Below are 19,317 nucleotides of genomic sequence, written 5' to 3' on the forward strand. Positions count from 1 at the left end.
AAAAAATTTATTTATAAATAACAAACTTATTTTTCATGAAGCAGCTTAGTATTTTATATCATTAGAAAGTCATTTTAGTCATATTTTATACATTAAAAAATAAATTAACAAAGTGTTTTCATTTTTTCTTGGTGAAGAGTTAAACTTGGTGCTAGAAAACTATTGAAATAACAGTTGAAAAATATCTTAGCTTTCTTTTTTAAAAGCAAACAATGAGAATCCGCTTACATTTTAAAAATATGAATATAATAAAGAACTTTCAAATGGTATAAGAATTTAAAAAATCGATCCACAAATAAAAAAGTTATTAATTAGAATTTAAAAATTCTGCTGCTATATAATGCATATAAATATTGGTTCTTCTCGCCAACCGGTAAATCTGCTAAATTCTTGTAGCAGGTGCTTGTGATGTCATCGTACAATAGGTCTATACTGTGTCCAACTGTCGGTGTGATGTAAAACCCAATCAAACAATTTTTAGAAAATGTACCCGAAAAGTTAATGTGAAATGTACCCAAAAAATTTTACTTATATTGGTACATGTAGTCCCCCTTTAAAAAGGCCATTGGTTAGCCTTTTATTGATTTTGAAATTTTGAGAGACTTGCCCTCTGACATTATTTATAGCTAAATCTCTTGTTATATGTTAAACATTATTATATAGACATAGTTTAAGTTAACTGTTGCAGAAATCAGTTGTTTTGTCATAAATATTATATCCCCTTGTGGCTGAGGGGTTTCCTTCAAAGGTTGAGGCATCAGTATTGCTGCCACTTCTCTGAGTATTCATAAGAGGAGACATAATGGATTCAAATTACTAGAGAATATGCTTCAGGTAAGGTTATTTTGACCCCTAGTGTTGCTTGAATTTGTAACACCTGGGGTTAGCCAAAATCATCTTTTCTGTTTTGGCGCCATATGACCGTGCCATGAAACCAAACAAACAAACAGTCATATATATACTGTTGTTTTATTTATATATTACATGTAGCCTAAAGCCTAAAGAAGAAAAGAAAGAGATTATCATTCCATTAATCAAGACAAATAACTGGAAAACTGAACATGCCAAAAAAGCAAAGACTGATAAGCCCCCTACACTTTCAGATGGAAATGGAGTGGATGCAGAGGCAATCAAGGAAATTATGCAAGGTAGAGTAATTGTATATACTGATTTGTTGTACTAAGGCTAATTTTGTAAATTTATTAATGTGTGATGTGTTCACATAATTCGTTTTTTATTTATTTATTTATTTTTTTGACAAATTGAATTACAAAGTTATTTTGTTATGCATTATGTATTGTGATAAGAAATATATTATACTGTGTAGTACTAGTTTACAATGAAATTGTTTTAGTTACTAGTCTGCTCTGCTTGGAAATAAAATTTAAGCCTAATTTCTATGACTGAACAGGTTTAACAGAAAAAAATTAAACAATTGATTTTCACTTTAACATTATACATTAGACTCATTAGTATTAGATACATATTAAATGTTTATAGTATTTGCATTAGATATATAATTTGAGCATACAGATGTGTATGTACATGCACTTATGTGTCATGCATGGAACAGTTTTATTTATTTAATATTTTGACTATCCTGATTTTAGATACAGCTAAACAGCTAGACACCTGGCAGACTCGAGGCGTTGTTGATCCAAATATTGAGATTCCATTGTTAATGCAGAATCAGGTGCCAGAAGGGTTTGAAACTGATGAACACCTTGATGTTTCATTGAGACCTGATGGGGTTTGTACATTTTAAAGTATTGAACATACATTGTATAATGTCATGTTTTAATATCTGTAAGGATTACTGTGTGTCACAGGGAAAAAGAAATATGCAGCCTGAAATGGACTTGAACCTGGGACTGTTATAAATATATCAACAACTTTATTGACTGAAGATCCCAGCCATTTACTCTTTTTCTTTCTAATAATTGAACAGTTCTTTACCATGACATAATTACTGTATTGAATTTGTCCTCAAATTTCTAATGGGTACAGAGAACTATGTGAATTAACCCATGTTGTATACAATCATGATCCCTTGCTGTGCTACAAATGTCACAAGGTGAGAAAAATGTGCAGTCTGACCTGCGAACTCGAACCCTCGACTCTCATTATACAGTTCTGCAGCATGACAGACTGATCTATCAGAAGACTTACATATTTTCTGTTTCTCTTTGTTGCCAACTTTGTTAATGTCCAATATTTTAAAATAACAATTTACTTTTACATTGTAAATGTGAGTTTTAATGTTTTGATAAACCAAATTATATATTATATAAAATAATTTTAGCCAGAAGACACTGATTATGATGAAGTACCTATAGAAGCGTTTGGTATGGCAATGTTGAAGGGAATGGGCTGGAAACCTGGCACAGGTATTGGGAAAAATAACAAGTAGGTGCTAAATATACCATCCTTATTATATACAATGTACAGTCTACTCCACTTATAACAAGATTGATTTTAACAGAGTAGACTGTACATGGTTTTGGGTAGATAAAAGATATTAATCTTGAATGTTTTATTGTGCATTATTATAGAATAATTCAAGGTTAAGTCATAATACACAATTATAACATAATTACAAAATTGATATGCATTCCAATTATAACATGCTGATAGAAATAGATTCTGTTAGGGTAAGTTGAACTGCATTGAATGAAGAAATTTTCATGGCATTATTTGATTTATTGGTGTCACACCTGAATTCATATAGCATATTAACATTATCTTCCTTATTTTATTAATTTATTGGCATTGATAATCCACTAAAGGACTCGGTCTGAAGAAAAACTTGGAATTCTAGGAGATGGGAGACTGTATGATTTTAAAGAATTGTGTATGGGGAGACTTCTATAAACAGCCCCTGCTATCATGTGGAAAAATAGCCCTGAAATATCACAAAATTTATTCATATAAACATGCACATGAATTTTCATGACAACTTTTCACTTACTTGTTGGGGTAGAGTGGTGTAGCTATAGGGCAATGATCCCCTAATTCTAGGTCATGGGTTCACATCCTACTTGTGGTTTGATTCTTCTTCCACAAGCCATACAGTTGTGTTTACTGGTTATGACACCCAGGAAGTAATCAGCTGGCATGACTTAAACATCATCATCCAGTCTTAATGGAAAATCAATGGTTGGATTGTAACATGTAGATGTACTTGATTAAAGATCGTACTGAATTGATGACTTTGATTATGTTTAAAACAATATACTGTGTAACCTTAGAAATAAGCATATATTAGAAAATCTTTTATGCACTTTTACTTTGATATGTGCTGAGACAGGTCCTATTCTTAGACAGGCCACGGAATATGCGCCTAATTTTTACATGGGCTTATCGATTTTGGTGTCAAAACTGAGAGTAACAAAAGGGATATGCACTTATTTTCAGGCACTTATAATCCATTAGGAATATATTCGAGCTTATATTTGGAAACAATATTTTGGTAAGGAAAATATATGTTTATTTTCCATGTGCTCCTATATTCAAACATAAGCTTATTTTCAAGGTTCTACAATATAAGTTATATATAAAAAAATTAGCTAAAAAAGTATTTTGTAAATTTTTTTGAACCTCATTTAGAGATGTTGCCCCAGTGGATGCTGTTCTCCGTCCTAAAGGAATGGGCCTTGGTGCTGATAGAAAGCAGGCTCAGACTTTAAATAGTACTAAACAGGGAGGTAACTCAAAGAAAAATGAGGATTCAGGGGAGCTTACTATGAAGAAAGGTGCTCATTGTTTGATACAAAATGGACCACATAAAGATCTTTATGCAGTTGTAAGTACAAAGAAAATCAAAAAATTAAAAAATTTTATTACACTGTTGGTTTATTTCCCATCATGTATTTATTATGCATGTTAAGTAACCAAATGGAATAATATTATTAGCTTTTTGGATTTTACAAATTACTTTGTGTTTTATAAATTCATAGAACGTATGTTATTTATCGCATGACCGCCACAACTTTCCTTTGAAGATCGGCGTTCTCTAAATTTCGGTATTGGAAAACTTTGGGGGTGCTCTAAATGAGGTATCAGTACGCTTTGGGGTGCTCTAAATGAGGTATCACTACACTTTCTCGCGCATGCCCAGATTATTATTTTATTTCAAATCATAAAGTGAGTATATACCCAAAAAAGAGCATAACAAAACATTACACAGTTGACAGAACTTTTTTTTTTTTTTTAAATATTTACATATTGTCTCGATCTTTTTTTCAAAACTTGAAAATGCAGTTATTATAAAGATGTTGACTCAAGTGGAAAGTAATTGCCATTTTCTGCATCCTGACCTCGAGGACAAACTAGTCTGAAACAATGATCAAATTATTCATTTTTCAGTAAAGCACTACACGTATTCTAGCGTAATTATTAATAAATGGAAGTAGTGTTAAGAAAAAAAACACTACATTGTCGTTAGTTTTAAAAAATACGCGTACAAGTTATACCTCTAAAATATACACCGGGACTCTTATTGACAATATTTCCTAGATTATATTTTGAAAATGAGCTGGAAAGATGATTAATAATTGGCATTCAGAAAAATGCATCAACTTACCTCGTCCAATGGTTATTTCATTCCAGTTCCTTCAACGGCCTCTAATGGGTATATTTCTGCGGGCATTTATTAAAATATTTATATGTTTAAATAAAGCAAATATTACGAGAGTGCGTAAATCTCCAAGAAAAAAGTCGTGATGGTCATGCGATAAAACAGTTACAGAATAAATACTCGGACTTCACCGGCTGGTATCAGCGCATGGGGCGACAAAAGGGTCAATCATGGAAATTAATCTCGACGTTCCGTCTCGATTAATTTCCTATGATTGACCCTTGTTGTCGCCCCATGCGCTGATACCAGCCGGTAAAGTCCGAGTATATATTCTATAACTATTACAAGTTATACCTCATTAAAAGTCACTCATTGGCCAATTTCTGAACAACCTTTTGCTGCTGATGCTTTTTGGCAATTAGTACATTTATAGTGACTAAGTATTTTGTATTGAAGTTAAAATACTACTTTTATTTTCATTTTGTATGTCCAATAATTTCACAATCATTGCTACCGTCATCAGGTATGCTCTAAAATCATTTTTAAATATTATATAACTAATTGTTTTTCCCTTTCCTTGTAAGGAAAATTTTACTTTTTGTTTTTGAGGGATAATGACATAATGTTAATTTAATTGTACTCTCGACTTCATATGAACAAGAATCTAGACACTATTATTACCGCCAGATTTGGAGAGCAAAACATATTTACAATTAAATACATTGTCATGTCAACTCTAAATGCCTGTAAATAAACAACAAACATTTAATAAAGTTATATGGTCAGTTGTGTATTATAATAAAATCATAACACACATTGTATTTGTGTGTTATATCAAATGATGATTGAATGTTTGTAATTATATATAAACAGATAGGACTAAATGATTGAATGTTTGTATTTATATATAAACAGATAGAAGAACTAGATAATTGAATGTTTGTATTTATATATTTTTGTTTGTTTGTTTTGGGTTTTACGTCACATCGACACAGTATAGGTCATATCGCGACGTTCCAGCTTTACTGGTGGAGGAAGACCTCAGGTGCCCCTCCGTGCATTATTTCAGGCACGAACGGGCACCTGAGTAGAACCACCGACGTTCCGTAAGCTAGCTGGATAGCTTCCTCACATGAAAGAATCCAAAGTCCCTGTCGGGATTCGAACCCACAGCGGTGAGGGGCAAGTGATTTGAAGTCAACGACCTTAACCACTCGGCCACGGACGCCCCGTATTTATATATAAACAGATAGAAGGACTAAATGATTGAATGTTTTTATTTATATATAAACAGATAGAAGGACTAGACGAGGACAATGCCAGGTTAATGTTGAAGTTAACAGTTAGTGGTAAACTTGTTACTGTTAGTCAATACAATACAAAACTTGTTACCCAGGAAGAATACAACAAATACTCCAAATATATCAGTAAGTAAAAAAAACTATTAAAATTTAGTAATTGTAAATGGTACAGTAAGGCATTTGTAAAAATACAAACATCTAAATACAGTCCAACCCTGGTTATTCGACAACCCTTTATTTGAATACCCGGCATTATCCGAAGTAGATCGGCGGTCCCAATTTTTATCTCTATATAATTCAATATAAATACGTACGAAGGTATTATTCAAAATGCATTATCCCAATACCTCCTATTTTTCAAAGTAAAAATTCGGTCCCAAATATACAATTATGACAATTTCACACCTATTATTCGAAGTCAGACTAACTGCCGCTGATACTGATATCCGTGTATTTATACAGAAGTTATAATTTAAATTCTGATAATAATGTTTTCTTACGTTTATACACAGACAAAGGTGCAGCAGATAGGTATAAAGAAAAAGAACAAATTAGAAAGGAAAAGAAATACAGAGACTCGGATAGAGAGACTGAATCACACAGAGAAAACAAACACAGAAAGGAAGAAGACCGGTTATCAGCAGATGATGATGTATATAAAGGTCAGCATGATAGAAAGAAGGATAAAAATAGAGATAAAGACAGATCAAACAAGAAAAGAAAACATGATGATCTCAGGTATATATTTGTATTAGAAATAATTATTTTGTCATAAAAATGATAATGTATATTTTTGAAATAAAAAGTTCACTTTCAGCTGACATATTGACCAGCTTATACAATCATGACAGATAATGATAGCATACAGGTCCAGGAAACTTGACCAATACTGTAACCTGATTATTTTTAACATTTTTATACCAGAATATTTAAGACATGGAAAGTGCAGACCCAAATATGAATTAAGACATGATTATGACTGTAATTCAGCGGATTAATGATAAAGTTAGGACAGTGATAAAGTTAGGACAGCATATCTAATTGTCTAGTAGATTGATGTTGCTTACTATATGTATGATTACTTTCAACAAAAAGTTCAGTTAAAATTTCTTCATAGTTTAGTAAAGTTTGTCTCTGCCCTTTACATTCGTTGAATTATGTTTGTTCAAGAATTTATTTTTTTGGTTATTTTTGCATGTGTAATGCTCAACTGTTATAATTTATTAACTGAAATAAAATAATTCATCTAGAGAAAAATCTTGTTATTGAATTTGATTGAAATAAGTGAATAAAGGCATTACTATCTTACTTACTTACTAATTTTGTGCAAGAAGTACAAGTTCTATATAAATGTTGTTTTGTTTTTCTTCAGATCACATGATAAATATACCTCATCTTCTTCATATACAAATGGAGGCAGTAAATCTCAATCTTCTATCTGGGTTCGTCCAAAGTTGCGGGTACGACTTGTTGATGAACAATACAAGAAAGGAAAATATTATAATAACAAGGTACTTTATAGTGAATCATTAACAAGGAATTTATACATGATTTTATCTATATTTTAAAAAAGGGAGCATATGTATATTTTATTGTAGATAGGTTTGTACATGACCAGGTGATCAACATTTGTAGCTGACATTCACTTGCCTCTCATATTTGTTGGTTTGAATCTCAACTAGGATGTGGAATTCTCTAAACTTGAAAAAATTATCAAACTAGCTTATTTATATTTGATAGTTTAACTCACATGCTCGCTACTGTAACATTATAATATTGATTGACAATTGTTATTTTAAGGTTACTTATAGCTTCTAAATGATTTTATCTAGAGGTAATCTGATATTAACATACAGCAGGAAAAATAGCAGTTCCAAAATGACATTTTGTTGTATTATTATTATAAATATTTATTTTATATTTTATTGTTTATCAGGTTGTAATAGTTGATGTATCGGACAGGGATCATTGTATGTGTAAAACAGATGATGGGAAAATTTTAGAAGGTAAACTTTATACTGCCATGTCTCAATCTTTGTTTAATTTCTTATTAAAATTTATAGTTTGTTAGCAGTATTGCAATATTGATTACTCATGTAGATAAATGTATATAGATAAGCTGTGTCTCAGTAACCTATGTGTCAATATAAACATACATGACATTATAACATGACATTATATAAATATCACATCCTACTGAGGGGGACAAGTTCACCCAAAACTAATGATGTAATGCACCATCAATGGGATATGATATTTATATACCTAGTCAATATACAAGGTAGAGGTCTCAAACTAATAGCTTAAACCAGGCACCTATTGTGAGCATGAGGACTGTTTCATAATGTCAGTAGATAGATAAGTAGTGTAAACATGTGACATAACAGATCTCTGATGTTACCATGTGACATTATATAACTCTGATGTTACCATGTGACATTATAGAACTCCAATGTTACCATGTGACATTACAGATCTCTGATGTTACCATGTGACATTATAGAACTCCGATGTTACCATGTGACATTATAGAACTCCAATGTTACCATGTGACATTACAGATCTCTGATGTTACCATGTGACATTACAGATCTCTGATGTTACCATGTGACATTACAGATCTCTGATGTTACCATGTGACATTATAGAACTCCAATGTTACCATGTGACATTATAGATCTCTGATGTTACCATGTGACATTATAGTTCTCTAATGTTACCATGTGACATTATAGATCTCTGATGTTACCATGTGACATTATAGATCTCTGATGTTACCATGTGACATTATAGAACTCCAATATTACCATGTGACATAACAGATCTCTGATGTTACCATGTGACATTATAGAACTCCAATATTACCATGTGACATTATATAGAACTCCAATGTTACCATGTGACATTATAGAACTCCAATGTTACCATGTGACATTATAGAACTCCAATGTTACCATGTGACATTATAGATCTCCGATGTTACCATGTGACATTACAGATCTCTGATGTTACCATGTGACATTACAGATCTCTGATGTTACCATGTGACATAACTGATCTCCGATGTTACCATGTGACATTATAGATCTCTGATGTTACCATGTGACATTACAGATCTCCGATGTTACCATGTGACATAACAGATCTCTGATGTTACCATGTGACATTATAGAACTCCAATGTAAACATGTGACATTATAAAACTCCAATGTTACCATGTGACATTATAGAACTCCAATGTTACCATGTGACATTATAGAACTCCAATATTACCATGTGACATTATAGAACTCCAATGTTACCATTTGACATTATAGAACTCTGATGTTACCATGTGACATTATAGATCTCCAATGTTACCATGTGACATTATAGAACTCCAATGTTACCATGTGACATTATAGATCTCCAATGTTACCATGTGACATTATAGAACTCCAATATTACCATGTGACATAACAGATCTCTGATGTTACCATGTGACATTATAGAACTCCAATATTACCATGTGACATTATAGAACTCCAATGTTACCATGTGACATTATAGAACTCCAATGTTACCATGTGACATTATAGAACTCCAATGTTACCATGTGACATTATAGATCTCCGATGTTACCATGTGACATTACAGATCTCTGATGTTACCATGTGACATTACAGATCTCTGATGTTACCATGTGACATAACTGATCTCCGATGTTACCATGTGACATTATAGATCTCCGATGTTACCATGTGACATAACAGATCTCTGATGTTACCATGTGACATTATAGAACTCCAATGTAAACATGTGACATTATAAAACTCCAATGTTACCATGTGACATTATAGAACTCCAATGTTACCATGTGACATTATAGAACTCCAATATTACCATGTGACATTATAGAACTCCAATGTTACCATTTGACATTATAGAACTCTGATGTTACCATGTGACATTATAGATCTCCAATGTTACCATGTGACATTATAGAACTCCGATGTTACCATGTGATATTATAGAACTCCGATGTTACCATGTGACATTATAGAACTCCGATGTTACCATGTGACATTATAGATCTCCGATGTTATCATGTGACGTAACAGATCTCCAATGTTACCATGTGACGTTACAGATCTTTGATGTTACCATGTGACATTATAGAACTCCAATGTTACCATGTGACATTACAGATCTTTGATGTTACCCCATGTGACATAACAGATCTCTGATGTTACCATGTGACATTACAGATCTCTGATGTTACCATGTGACATTATAGTTCTCCAATGTTACCATGTGACATTATAGATCTCTGATGTTACCATGTGACATTATAGTTCTCTGATGTTACCATGTGACATTACAGATCTCTGATGTTACCATGTGACATTATAGTTCTCTGATGTTACCATGTGACATTATAGTTCTCTGATGTTACCATGTGACATTACAGATCTCTGATGTTACCATGTGACATAACAGATCTCTGATGTTACCATGTGACATTACAGATCTCTGATGTTACCATGTGACATTATAGAACTCCAATATTACCATGTGACATTACAGATCTCTGATGTTACCATGTGACATTATAGAACTCCAATGTTACCATGTGACATTACAGATCTCTGATGTTACCATGTGACATTACAGATCTCTGATGTAAACATGTGACATTACAGATCTCTGATGTTACCATGTGACATAACAGATCTCTGATGTTACCATGTGACATTACAGATCTCTGATGTTACCATGTGACATTATAGATCTCTGATGTTACCATGTGACATTACAGATCTCTGATGTTACCATGTGACATTATAGTTCTCTGATGTTACCATGTGACATTACAGATCTCTGATGTTACCATGTGACATTATAGAACTCCAATATTACCATGTGACATTACAGATCTCTGATGTTACCATGTGACATTATAGAACTCCAATATTACCATGTGACATTACAGATCTCCGATGTTACCATCATTTATTATAAATTGATGGAAATTTTGGCAGACAAAAAAATTCAGGTAATTGGGAAGTATTTTAGGAGCACAACAAGTTAAAATGGTAAAAAATACACAAAAAAAAGAAAGTTCTGAATGCAAGTGGCATATTTTTAACATGTGATGTATCATTAAAAACTCGCTTTTTTAAAATATCCTACTTTGAAATGTTAGATTTCTAAACTTAAAGTATTCAAAGTTAGATAATTTGTTGTATTGTGTTTACTTTCAGATGTATCACAGTCTATGTTAGAAACTATGGTGCCAAAATCTGATTCCTCTTACATATCTATTGTGTCAGGAAAACACAAAGGACAGGTAAATAAAATGATACATTAATATATGAAAAATTTACTCTTGAATAATTTTCTGCCAGAAACTTATGTTTAGTTGGATATTTTTATAGCCATTCTTTTATAAGAGGTGCAACAACTCATGGAAGAATTATTATGCCCCCATTTCGAAGAAAAGGGGGTATATTGCTTTGCACTTGTCGGTCCGTCGGTCTGTCGGTCCGTCGGTCCGTCGGTCCGTAGACCAAATGGTTTCCGAGTGATAACTAAAGAACCCTTAGGCCTAGGAACTTCAAACTTGGTATGGTGATTGGTCATGACCAGTAGATGGCCCCTATTGATTTTGGGGTCAAGGGGTCAAAGGTCAAGGTCACATTGACCTTGAAAGCATAAACGGTTTCCGATCAATAACTAAAGAACCTTAAGGCCTAGGAACTTCAAACTTTGTATGGTGATTGGTCATGATCAGTAGATGACCCCTATTGATTTTGGGGTCAAGGGGTCAAAGGTCAAGGTCACATTGACCTTGAAAGTAAAAACGGTTTCCGATCAATAACTAAAGAACCTTAAGGCCTAGGAACTTCAAACTTGGTATGGTGATTGGTCATGACCAGTAGATGACCCCTATTGATTTTGGGGTCAAGGGGTCAAAGGTCAAGGTCACATTGACCTTTTAAGCAAAAACGGTTTCCGATCAATAACTAAAGAACCTTAAGGCCTAGGAACTTCAAACTTGGTATGGTGATTGGTCATGATCAGTAGATGACCCCTATTTATTTTGGGGTAAGGGGTCAAAGGTCAAGGTCACATTGACCTTGTAGGTAAAAACGGTTTCCAATCAATAACTAAAGAACCTTAAGGCCTAGGAACTTCAAACTTGGTATGGTGATTGGTTATGACCAATCAGATGACCCCTATTGATTTTGGGGTTAAGGGGTCAAATGTCAAGGTCACATTGACCTTGTAGGTAAAAACGGTTTCCGATCAATAATGAAAGAACCCTTAGGCCTAGGGACTTCAAACTTGAGATGGTGATTGGTCATGATCAGTAGATGACCCCTATTGATTTTGGGGTCAAGGGGTCAAAGGTCAAGGTCACATTGACCTCTTAGGTAAAAACGGTTTCCGATCAATAACTAAAGAACCCTAAGGCCTAGGAACTTCAAACTTGGTATGGTGATTGGTCATGACCAGCAGATGACCTATTGATTTTGGGGTCAAGGGGTCAAAGGTCAAGGTCACATTGACCTTGTAGGTAAAAACGGTTTCCGATCAATTTACTAAAAACGCTTAGGCCTAGGAACTTCAACCTTTGTGTGATGATTGGTCATGACCAGCAGATGACCCCTATTGAGTTTTAGGTGAAGGGGTCAAAGGTCAAGGTCACATTGACCTTGTAAGTAAAAACGGTTTCTGATCAATAACTCAAGAACACTTAGGCCTAGGAACTTCAAACTTGGTATGGTGATTTGTCATGACCAGCAGATTACTCATATTGATTTTGGGATTAAGGGGTCAAAGGTCAAGGTCACAATGACCTTGTAAGTAAAAACGGTTTCTGATCAATAACTAAAGAACGTTCGTCCTAGGAACTTCAAACTTGGCATGTTGATTGGTCATGACCAGCAGATGACCCCTATTGATTTTGGGGTCAAAGGTCAAGGTCACATTGACCTTGTATGTTAAAACGGTTTCCGATCAATAATAAGAGAACCCTTAGGCCTAGGAACTTCAACCTAGGCATGGTGATTGGTCATGACCAGCAGATGACCCCTATTGATTTTGGGGTCAAAGGTCAAGGTCACATTGACCTTGTAGGTAAAAACGGTTTCTGATCAATTTACTAAAAACGCCTAGGCCTAGGAACTTCAAACTTTGTATGATGATTGGTCGTGACCAGCAGATGACCCCTATTGAGTTTTGGGTCAAGGGGTCAAAGTCATGACCAGTAGATACTTTATAACCCTTATTAATTGTTTGATCACTGGGTCAGAAGTCATGCATTATAACCTTATCACATGACTAATTGGCTGCTGATAGGGGGCATACATGTTTTACAAACATATCTTGTTGTATGCAGGTGCTTAACAGGTTTGTAAAATCAATGTGTTTGGTTTTTTTAGCTCACCTGTCACAAAGTGACAGGGTGAGCTTTTGTGATCGCTTTTCGTCCGGCGTCCGTCCGTCCGTCCGTCGTCCGTCGTCCGTCCGTAAACTTTTACTTTAAATGACATCTCCTCATAAACCACTAAGCCAATTTCATCCAAACTTCACAGGAATGTTCCTTTGGTGGTCACCTTTAAAAATTGTTCAAAGAATTTAATTCCATGCAGAACTCTGGTTGCCATGGCAACTGAAGGAAAAAACTTTAAATATCTTCTTTTAAAAAACCATAAGAGCTAGAGCTTAGATATTTGGCATGAAACATCTTCTAGTGAGTGTCTACCAAGTTTGTTCAAATAAAAGCCCTGGGGTCAAAATTGGCCCCGCCCCGGGGGGTCATTGATTTTCCCTATATGCATATAGTAAAAACTTAAAAAATCTTCTTTGAAAGAACCCAAAGAGCTAGAGCTAAGATATTTAGCATGAAATATGTTCTAATGGGTGTCTACCAAGTTTGTTCAAATAAAAGCCCTGGGGTAAAAATTGGCCCCGCCCCGGGGGGTCATTGATTTTCCCTATATGCATATAGTAAAAACTTAAAAAATCTTCTTTTAAAGAACCCAAAGAGCTAGAGCTAAGATATTAAGCATGAAACATGTTCTAATGGGTGTCTACCAAGTTTGTTCAAATAAAAGCCCTGGGGTCAAAATTAGCCCGGCCCCGGGGGGTCATTGATTTTCCCTATATGCATATAGTAAAAACTTAAAAAATCTTCTTTTAAAGAACTGAAAGAGCTATGGCTAAGATATTGAGCATCAAACATGTTCTAATAGGTGTCTACCAAGTTTGTTCAAATAAAAGCCCTGGGGTCAAAATTGGCCCCGCCCCAGGGGGTCATTGATTTTCCCTATATGCATATAGTAAAAACTTACAAAATCTTCTTTTAAAGAACCAAAACAGTTAGAGCTAAGATATTTAGCATAAAACATGTTCTAATAAGTGTCTACCAAGTTTGTTCAAATAAAAGCCCTGGGGTCAAAATTGGCCCCGCCCCGGGGGGTCATTGATTTTCCCTATATGCATATAGTAAAAACTTAAAAAATCTTCTTTTAAAGAACTCAGAGAGCTATGGCTAAGATATTGAGCATCAAACATGTTCTAATAGGTGTCTACCAAGTTTGTTCAAATGAAAGCTCTGGGGTCAAAATTGGCACCTCCCTGGGGGTCATTGATTTTCCTTATATGTTTATAGCAAAAACTTAAAAAATCTTCTTTGAAAAAACCCAAATAGCTAGAGTTAAGATATTAAGCATGAAACATCTTTTAGTGAGTGTCTACAAAGTTTGTTCAAATAAAAGACCTGGGGTCAAAATTGGCCCCGCCTGGGGGTCATTGATTTTCTTTATATGTGTATAGCAAAAACTTAAAATCTTCTTTGAAAAAACCCAAATAGCTAGAGTTTAGATATTAAGCATGAAACATCTTCTAGTAAGTGTCTACAAAGTTCGTTCAAATAATAGCCCTGGCCCGGCCCCAGGGGTGTCATTGTTTTTAACTATATGTGTATAGTAAAAACTTAAAAAAAATCTTCTTTTAAAAAGCCCAATGAGCTAGAGCTTAGATGTTTAGCATGAAACATCTTCTTATGGATGTCTACCAAGTTTGTGCAAATAAAAGCCCTTGGGTTAAATTGGCCCTGCAACGTTGGGGGGGTGGGGGTTGGGGGGCCTATATACAGGTGAGCGACCTCAGGGCCATCATGGCCCTCTTGTTAACATTCACAGGAATAGTTTCTTTTTTACTTAACAGTATAACTTTAATTTGGTCCTAAGTTTAGAAATATTGTTGCTATAACAACAAATAGGACTTGAAATTTTCAAGAACTGGATGCTGTGATAATTAAAAATGCACTCTGAAGATTTTCATGTCACTTGAAATATTAAAACATCATGATATGGAGAGGATGCATGTTCTGAAATAATTATGGTTGTTATGGAAACAGATATCCTTAAAATATTGCAAGAAGTTAAAAAAATATCTATTTTAAAGATACTACATGTTTTGAGACCCAAAAGACCAGTTCACATTTCATGGCCCATAGCTGTCAGAGCTGATTGTACAAAGTTATCCTACAATTTTTATATGCCCAAAAGGGCATATTATGTTATACCCCCTGGCGTCTGTCTGTCTGTCCGTCCGTCCGTTAGCAATTTGGTTTCCGGAGCATAACTTAAGTTCCATTTAGCCCACAATGTTCAAACTTCATAGGATGATTGTCCATATTGGGTAGAAGACCCCTGTTGATTTTGGGGTCAAAAGGTCAAGGTCACTATTACCTTATAACTATAAAAAACAATTTCTGGAGCATAACTTAAGTTCCATTTGACCCACAATGTTCAAACTTCATAGGATGATTGTCCATATTGGGTAGAAGAACCCTATTGATTTTGGGGTCACAAGGTCAAAGGTCAAGGTCACTTTTACCTTAAAACTGAAAACAGTTTCCGGAGCATAACTTGAGTTCCATTCGACCCACAATGTTCAAACTTCATAGGATGATTGTCCATATTGGGTAGAAGACCCCTATTGATTTTGGGGTCAAAAGGTCAAGGTCACTATTGCCTTAAAACTAAGCATAACTTAAGTTCCATTTGGCCCACAATATTCAAACTTCATAGGATGATTGTCCATATTGGGCAAAAGACCCCTATTGATTTTGGGGTCACTAGGTTAAAGGTCAATGTCAAAATTACCTTAAAATCAAAAACAGCCCTGGCGTCCGTCTGTCTGTCTCTCCGTCCGTCCGTTAGCAATTTGGTTTCCGGAGCATAACTTAAGTTCCATTTCGCCCACAATGTTCAAACTTCATAGGATGATTGTCCATATTGGGTAGAAGACCCCTATTGATTTTGGGGTCAAAAGGTCAAAGGTCAAGGTCACTTTTACCTTAACCCTTTACCACATATATACGCGAAACAACGCACTTTCTACCTCCCCCCTTTTTTCTGGGCCTCAAATAGTGAAAAAATGTCCTATTTGGGCCCTAAACATAAGTTTTCGTTTGAGAAATGTTGCTAAAAAAATTGAGCACTTTTTCGGCGCCACCCCCCATCCAAAAGCAGGGGGTTGCCAGAAGGGGGATGTGCCCCCTTCTGTTAGGGGGGTTTGAAGGGGGGCGGAGTCCCCCTCATCGCCAAGAAAATTTTGGACTTGTGAGAGGCTAAAAATGACCCCAGGTCGACCATAATGTAACGTTTAACCAACGCTGAAAAGCCTTTGACTCTATCTCAATCCCTTGAGAAGTTGCAGCACTTTGAAATAAATTTTGATGGAAAAAATCGAGGCAAAATAGTGATTTTTGGCAATTTTGAGATGTCCCCTCGTTGCCATGGTAACAGAAAATTTAAGACTGAGCATGTCGTTACAAAGGCAATGGTCCAGTCAACATTTGTGCCAAGTTTGATTAGTATTGAAGCATTTTTCATAGTTTCATAGCAGTTTGAACTTGTAACAGGAGGCTTTTCAGTGAAAACGGCCATTTTTCACAATATGCTCATGGGGGAAAGGGTTAAAACCGAAAACAGTTTCCGGAGCATAACTTGAGTTCCATTCGACCCACAATATTCAAACTTCATAGGATAATTGTCCATATTGGGTAGAAGACCCCTTTTCATTTTGGGGTCAAAGGTCAAGGTCACTATTACCTTAAAACTGAAAACAGTTTCTGGAGCATAATTCAAGTTCCATATGACCCAAAATGTTCAAACTTCATAGGATGATTGTCCATATTGGGTAGAAGACCCCTATTGATTTTGGGGTAAAAAGGTCAAAGGTCAAAGTCACTATTACCTTAAAACTGAAAACAGTTTCCGGAGCATAACTTAAGTTCCATTTGGCCCGCAATGTTCAAACTTCATAGGCTGATTGTCCATATTGGGTAGAAGACCCCTATTGATTTTGGGGTTAGAAAGTCAAGGTCACTATATCCTTAAAACTGAAAACAGTTTCCAGAGCATAACTTTAGTTCCATTTGGCCCCCAATATTCAAACTTCATAGGATGATTGTCCATATTTGGCAAGAGACCCCTATTGATTTTGGGGTCACAAGGTAAAAGGTCAAGGTCACAATTACCTTAAAACCAAAAAAAGTATCCGGAGCATAATTAAAGTTCCATTTGGCCCACAATATTCAAACTTCTTAGGATGACTGTCCATATAAGGTAGAAGACCCCTATTGATTTTTGGGTCACAAGGTAAAAGGTTAAGGTCATTATTAATAACTTAAGTATTAATCAACTTACAGCTGTAAAATTCTATAGGATGAACATCTAATTCCCATGTCTTTTTCGGTAGAGGTTTATGACTTGACAATATCCTTACTTGTTGACTTTATATTGTTTTATAATAATCTTGTTATTTTTCTTATTATTTATAATACTTTATTTTTTTATCTCGTATATTTTCAGCTTGGGCATGTGTTAGAAAGGGACAAGAAAAAATGTCAAGCTTTAGTACAGTTATTGAGTGACCGGGACAAAGTTTTACAACTGGACTATGATTGTATATGTGAATATGTTGGTGACATAGATGAGGAGTTTGACTTTTAAAACATTATATTGATTATATAAGTGCTTCTGTTTGAAATGCAATGAAACAACATTAAAAATAAAATGATGATCAATTATTCTTTATCTTCAATACATTGTATTTCTTTATGAAAAGTGACCAGTATACCAAAATATAATAGATGTACAATATTTATTCTACATCTAATAAAAGATCATTGTGTTCACTATATGATATGTCAACATGTAACAAAATTTGCATGTACAGTTGTATTTTCTTTACAAATATCTTTTCAAACATAGAAACAAGAAAAAAATACTGGTATGAAATTTCAAATTACAGTAGAACTTCTATGAGTCGAACTTCGATTAGTCGATTTTCTCGATGTGTCGAAGAAAAATGAAAGTCCGGACTTTCCCCCCTATATATTCCTTATAAAAACCTATTTATGAGTCGAAATTTTATGTGTCGAATTTTTCGATGTGTCGAGGTTTTTTCGTGGTCCGTATAAAGTAAATCTAGTGCAATTTACAACAAATAAGTCGAAGTCCTTGGATTGTTTTGACACCTTTGATCTGGCGACATTTTTCACACCTTATCTGGCTGCGAAAACAATTTCGATAACACAGCCGTGTGTTCAAACAGCCTTTGTTTGCGATAAAATGTGTGATAAAATGCTTTAATCGTAACAATATAATTGCCGTAGTGGTATTTGAAAGTAAACAGTAAGAACTACTTTCATTTGAAAACATCCTTGACCCGGTGTCGCGTGAGAATAACACGCGTAATATTTACAATAAGCTGGTTTAGTTATCGCCCTGTCGTATTCATACGCCTTTTGTAACTCTTTTGAATATGTCAACGGGTAGTCCAAATAATTAGCCGTGAAAAACGTTATTTAACATGCTATATTTATCATTGTAAAATGTAAATATCAGATTAATGTTGGAAAAACATGAAATAGGTTTCGTTATAGATCTTATAATTAGGACTAGTCACGGGTCGAAATTTTGTCATGGAATTGAGAGCGATTCATCAGTCGAAGTCCCGATGTGTCGAAGTTTTTACGCAAGTCCGTTCAACTTCGACTTACCGAAGTTCTACTGTATGTTAAAAGTATACAATTATGTAATATATATTTATGTGTATTTGTTGTTTTTGTGAAATCAAAAAAAGCAATGATGCAGTTATTAAGTCATGTGATAAAAAGAAACAGAAATTTGTTATGATTTCAATTAAACTAGCAAGAGGGATAGCTTAATAATGTCATGAATTCCTTCAATGAATATTATTTATCAAAAGACAATACAATGTTGTTAAAACTAAACAGAATTGTTCCTAGCTTTCAAGTAAATTTTCACGCCTATGTGGTACTCCTGTTGACTCTCTCGTGTAATTGTCTATGGATTGCCTTCATACTTATACATGACAAGACCTTTAAGTTAACCAGACTAACATTGACAAACT

General features: G+C 34.5%; 1 protein-coding gene across 1 annotated transcript; it reads left to right on the top strand.

Annotated features, from left to right (window-relative positions):
* Positions 1–990: 990 nt before the first annotated feature.
* LOC132749792 (G-patch domain and KOW motifs-containing protein-like) lies at positions 991–18,183 on the top strand (the record flags this gene model as incomplete). The annotated part of the gene is given in 10 exon segments (XM_060739689.1): positions 991–1,148; positions 1,611–1,750; positions 2,303–2,406; positions 3,607–3,802; positions 5,871–6,003; positions 6,390–6,615; positions 7,250–7,388; positions 7,814–7,883; positions 11,121–11,206; positions 17,751–18,183. Coding segments are annotated over 10 exon segments (1,393 nt in total), but the record flags the coding sequence as incomplete, so codon positions are not given.
* Positions 18,184–19,317: the final 1,134 nt, after the last annotated feature.

The sequence above is a fragment of the Ruditapes philippinarum genome, unplaced genomic scaffold, assembly GCF_026571515.1.
Source record: "Ruditapes philippinarum isolate M1 unplaced genomic scaffold, ASM2657151v2 ctg6961_1_1_1_1, whole genome shotgun sequence".
Taxonomy (NCBI): Eukaryota; Metazoa; Mollusca; class Bivalvia; order Venerida; family Veneridae; genus Ruditapes; species Ruditapes philippinarum.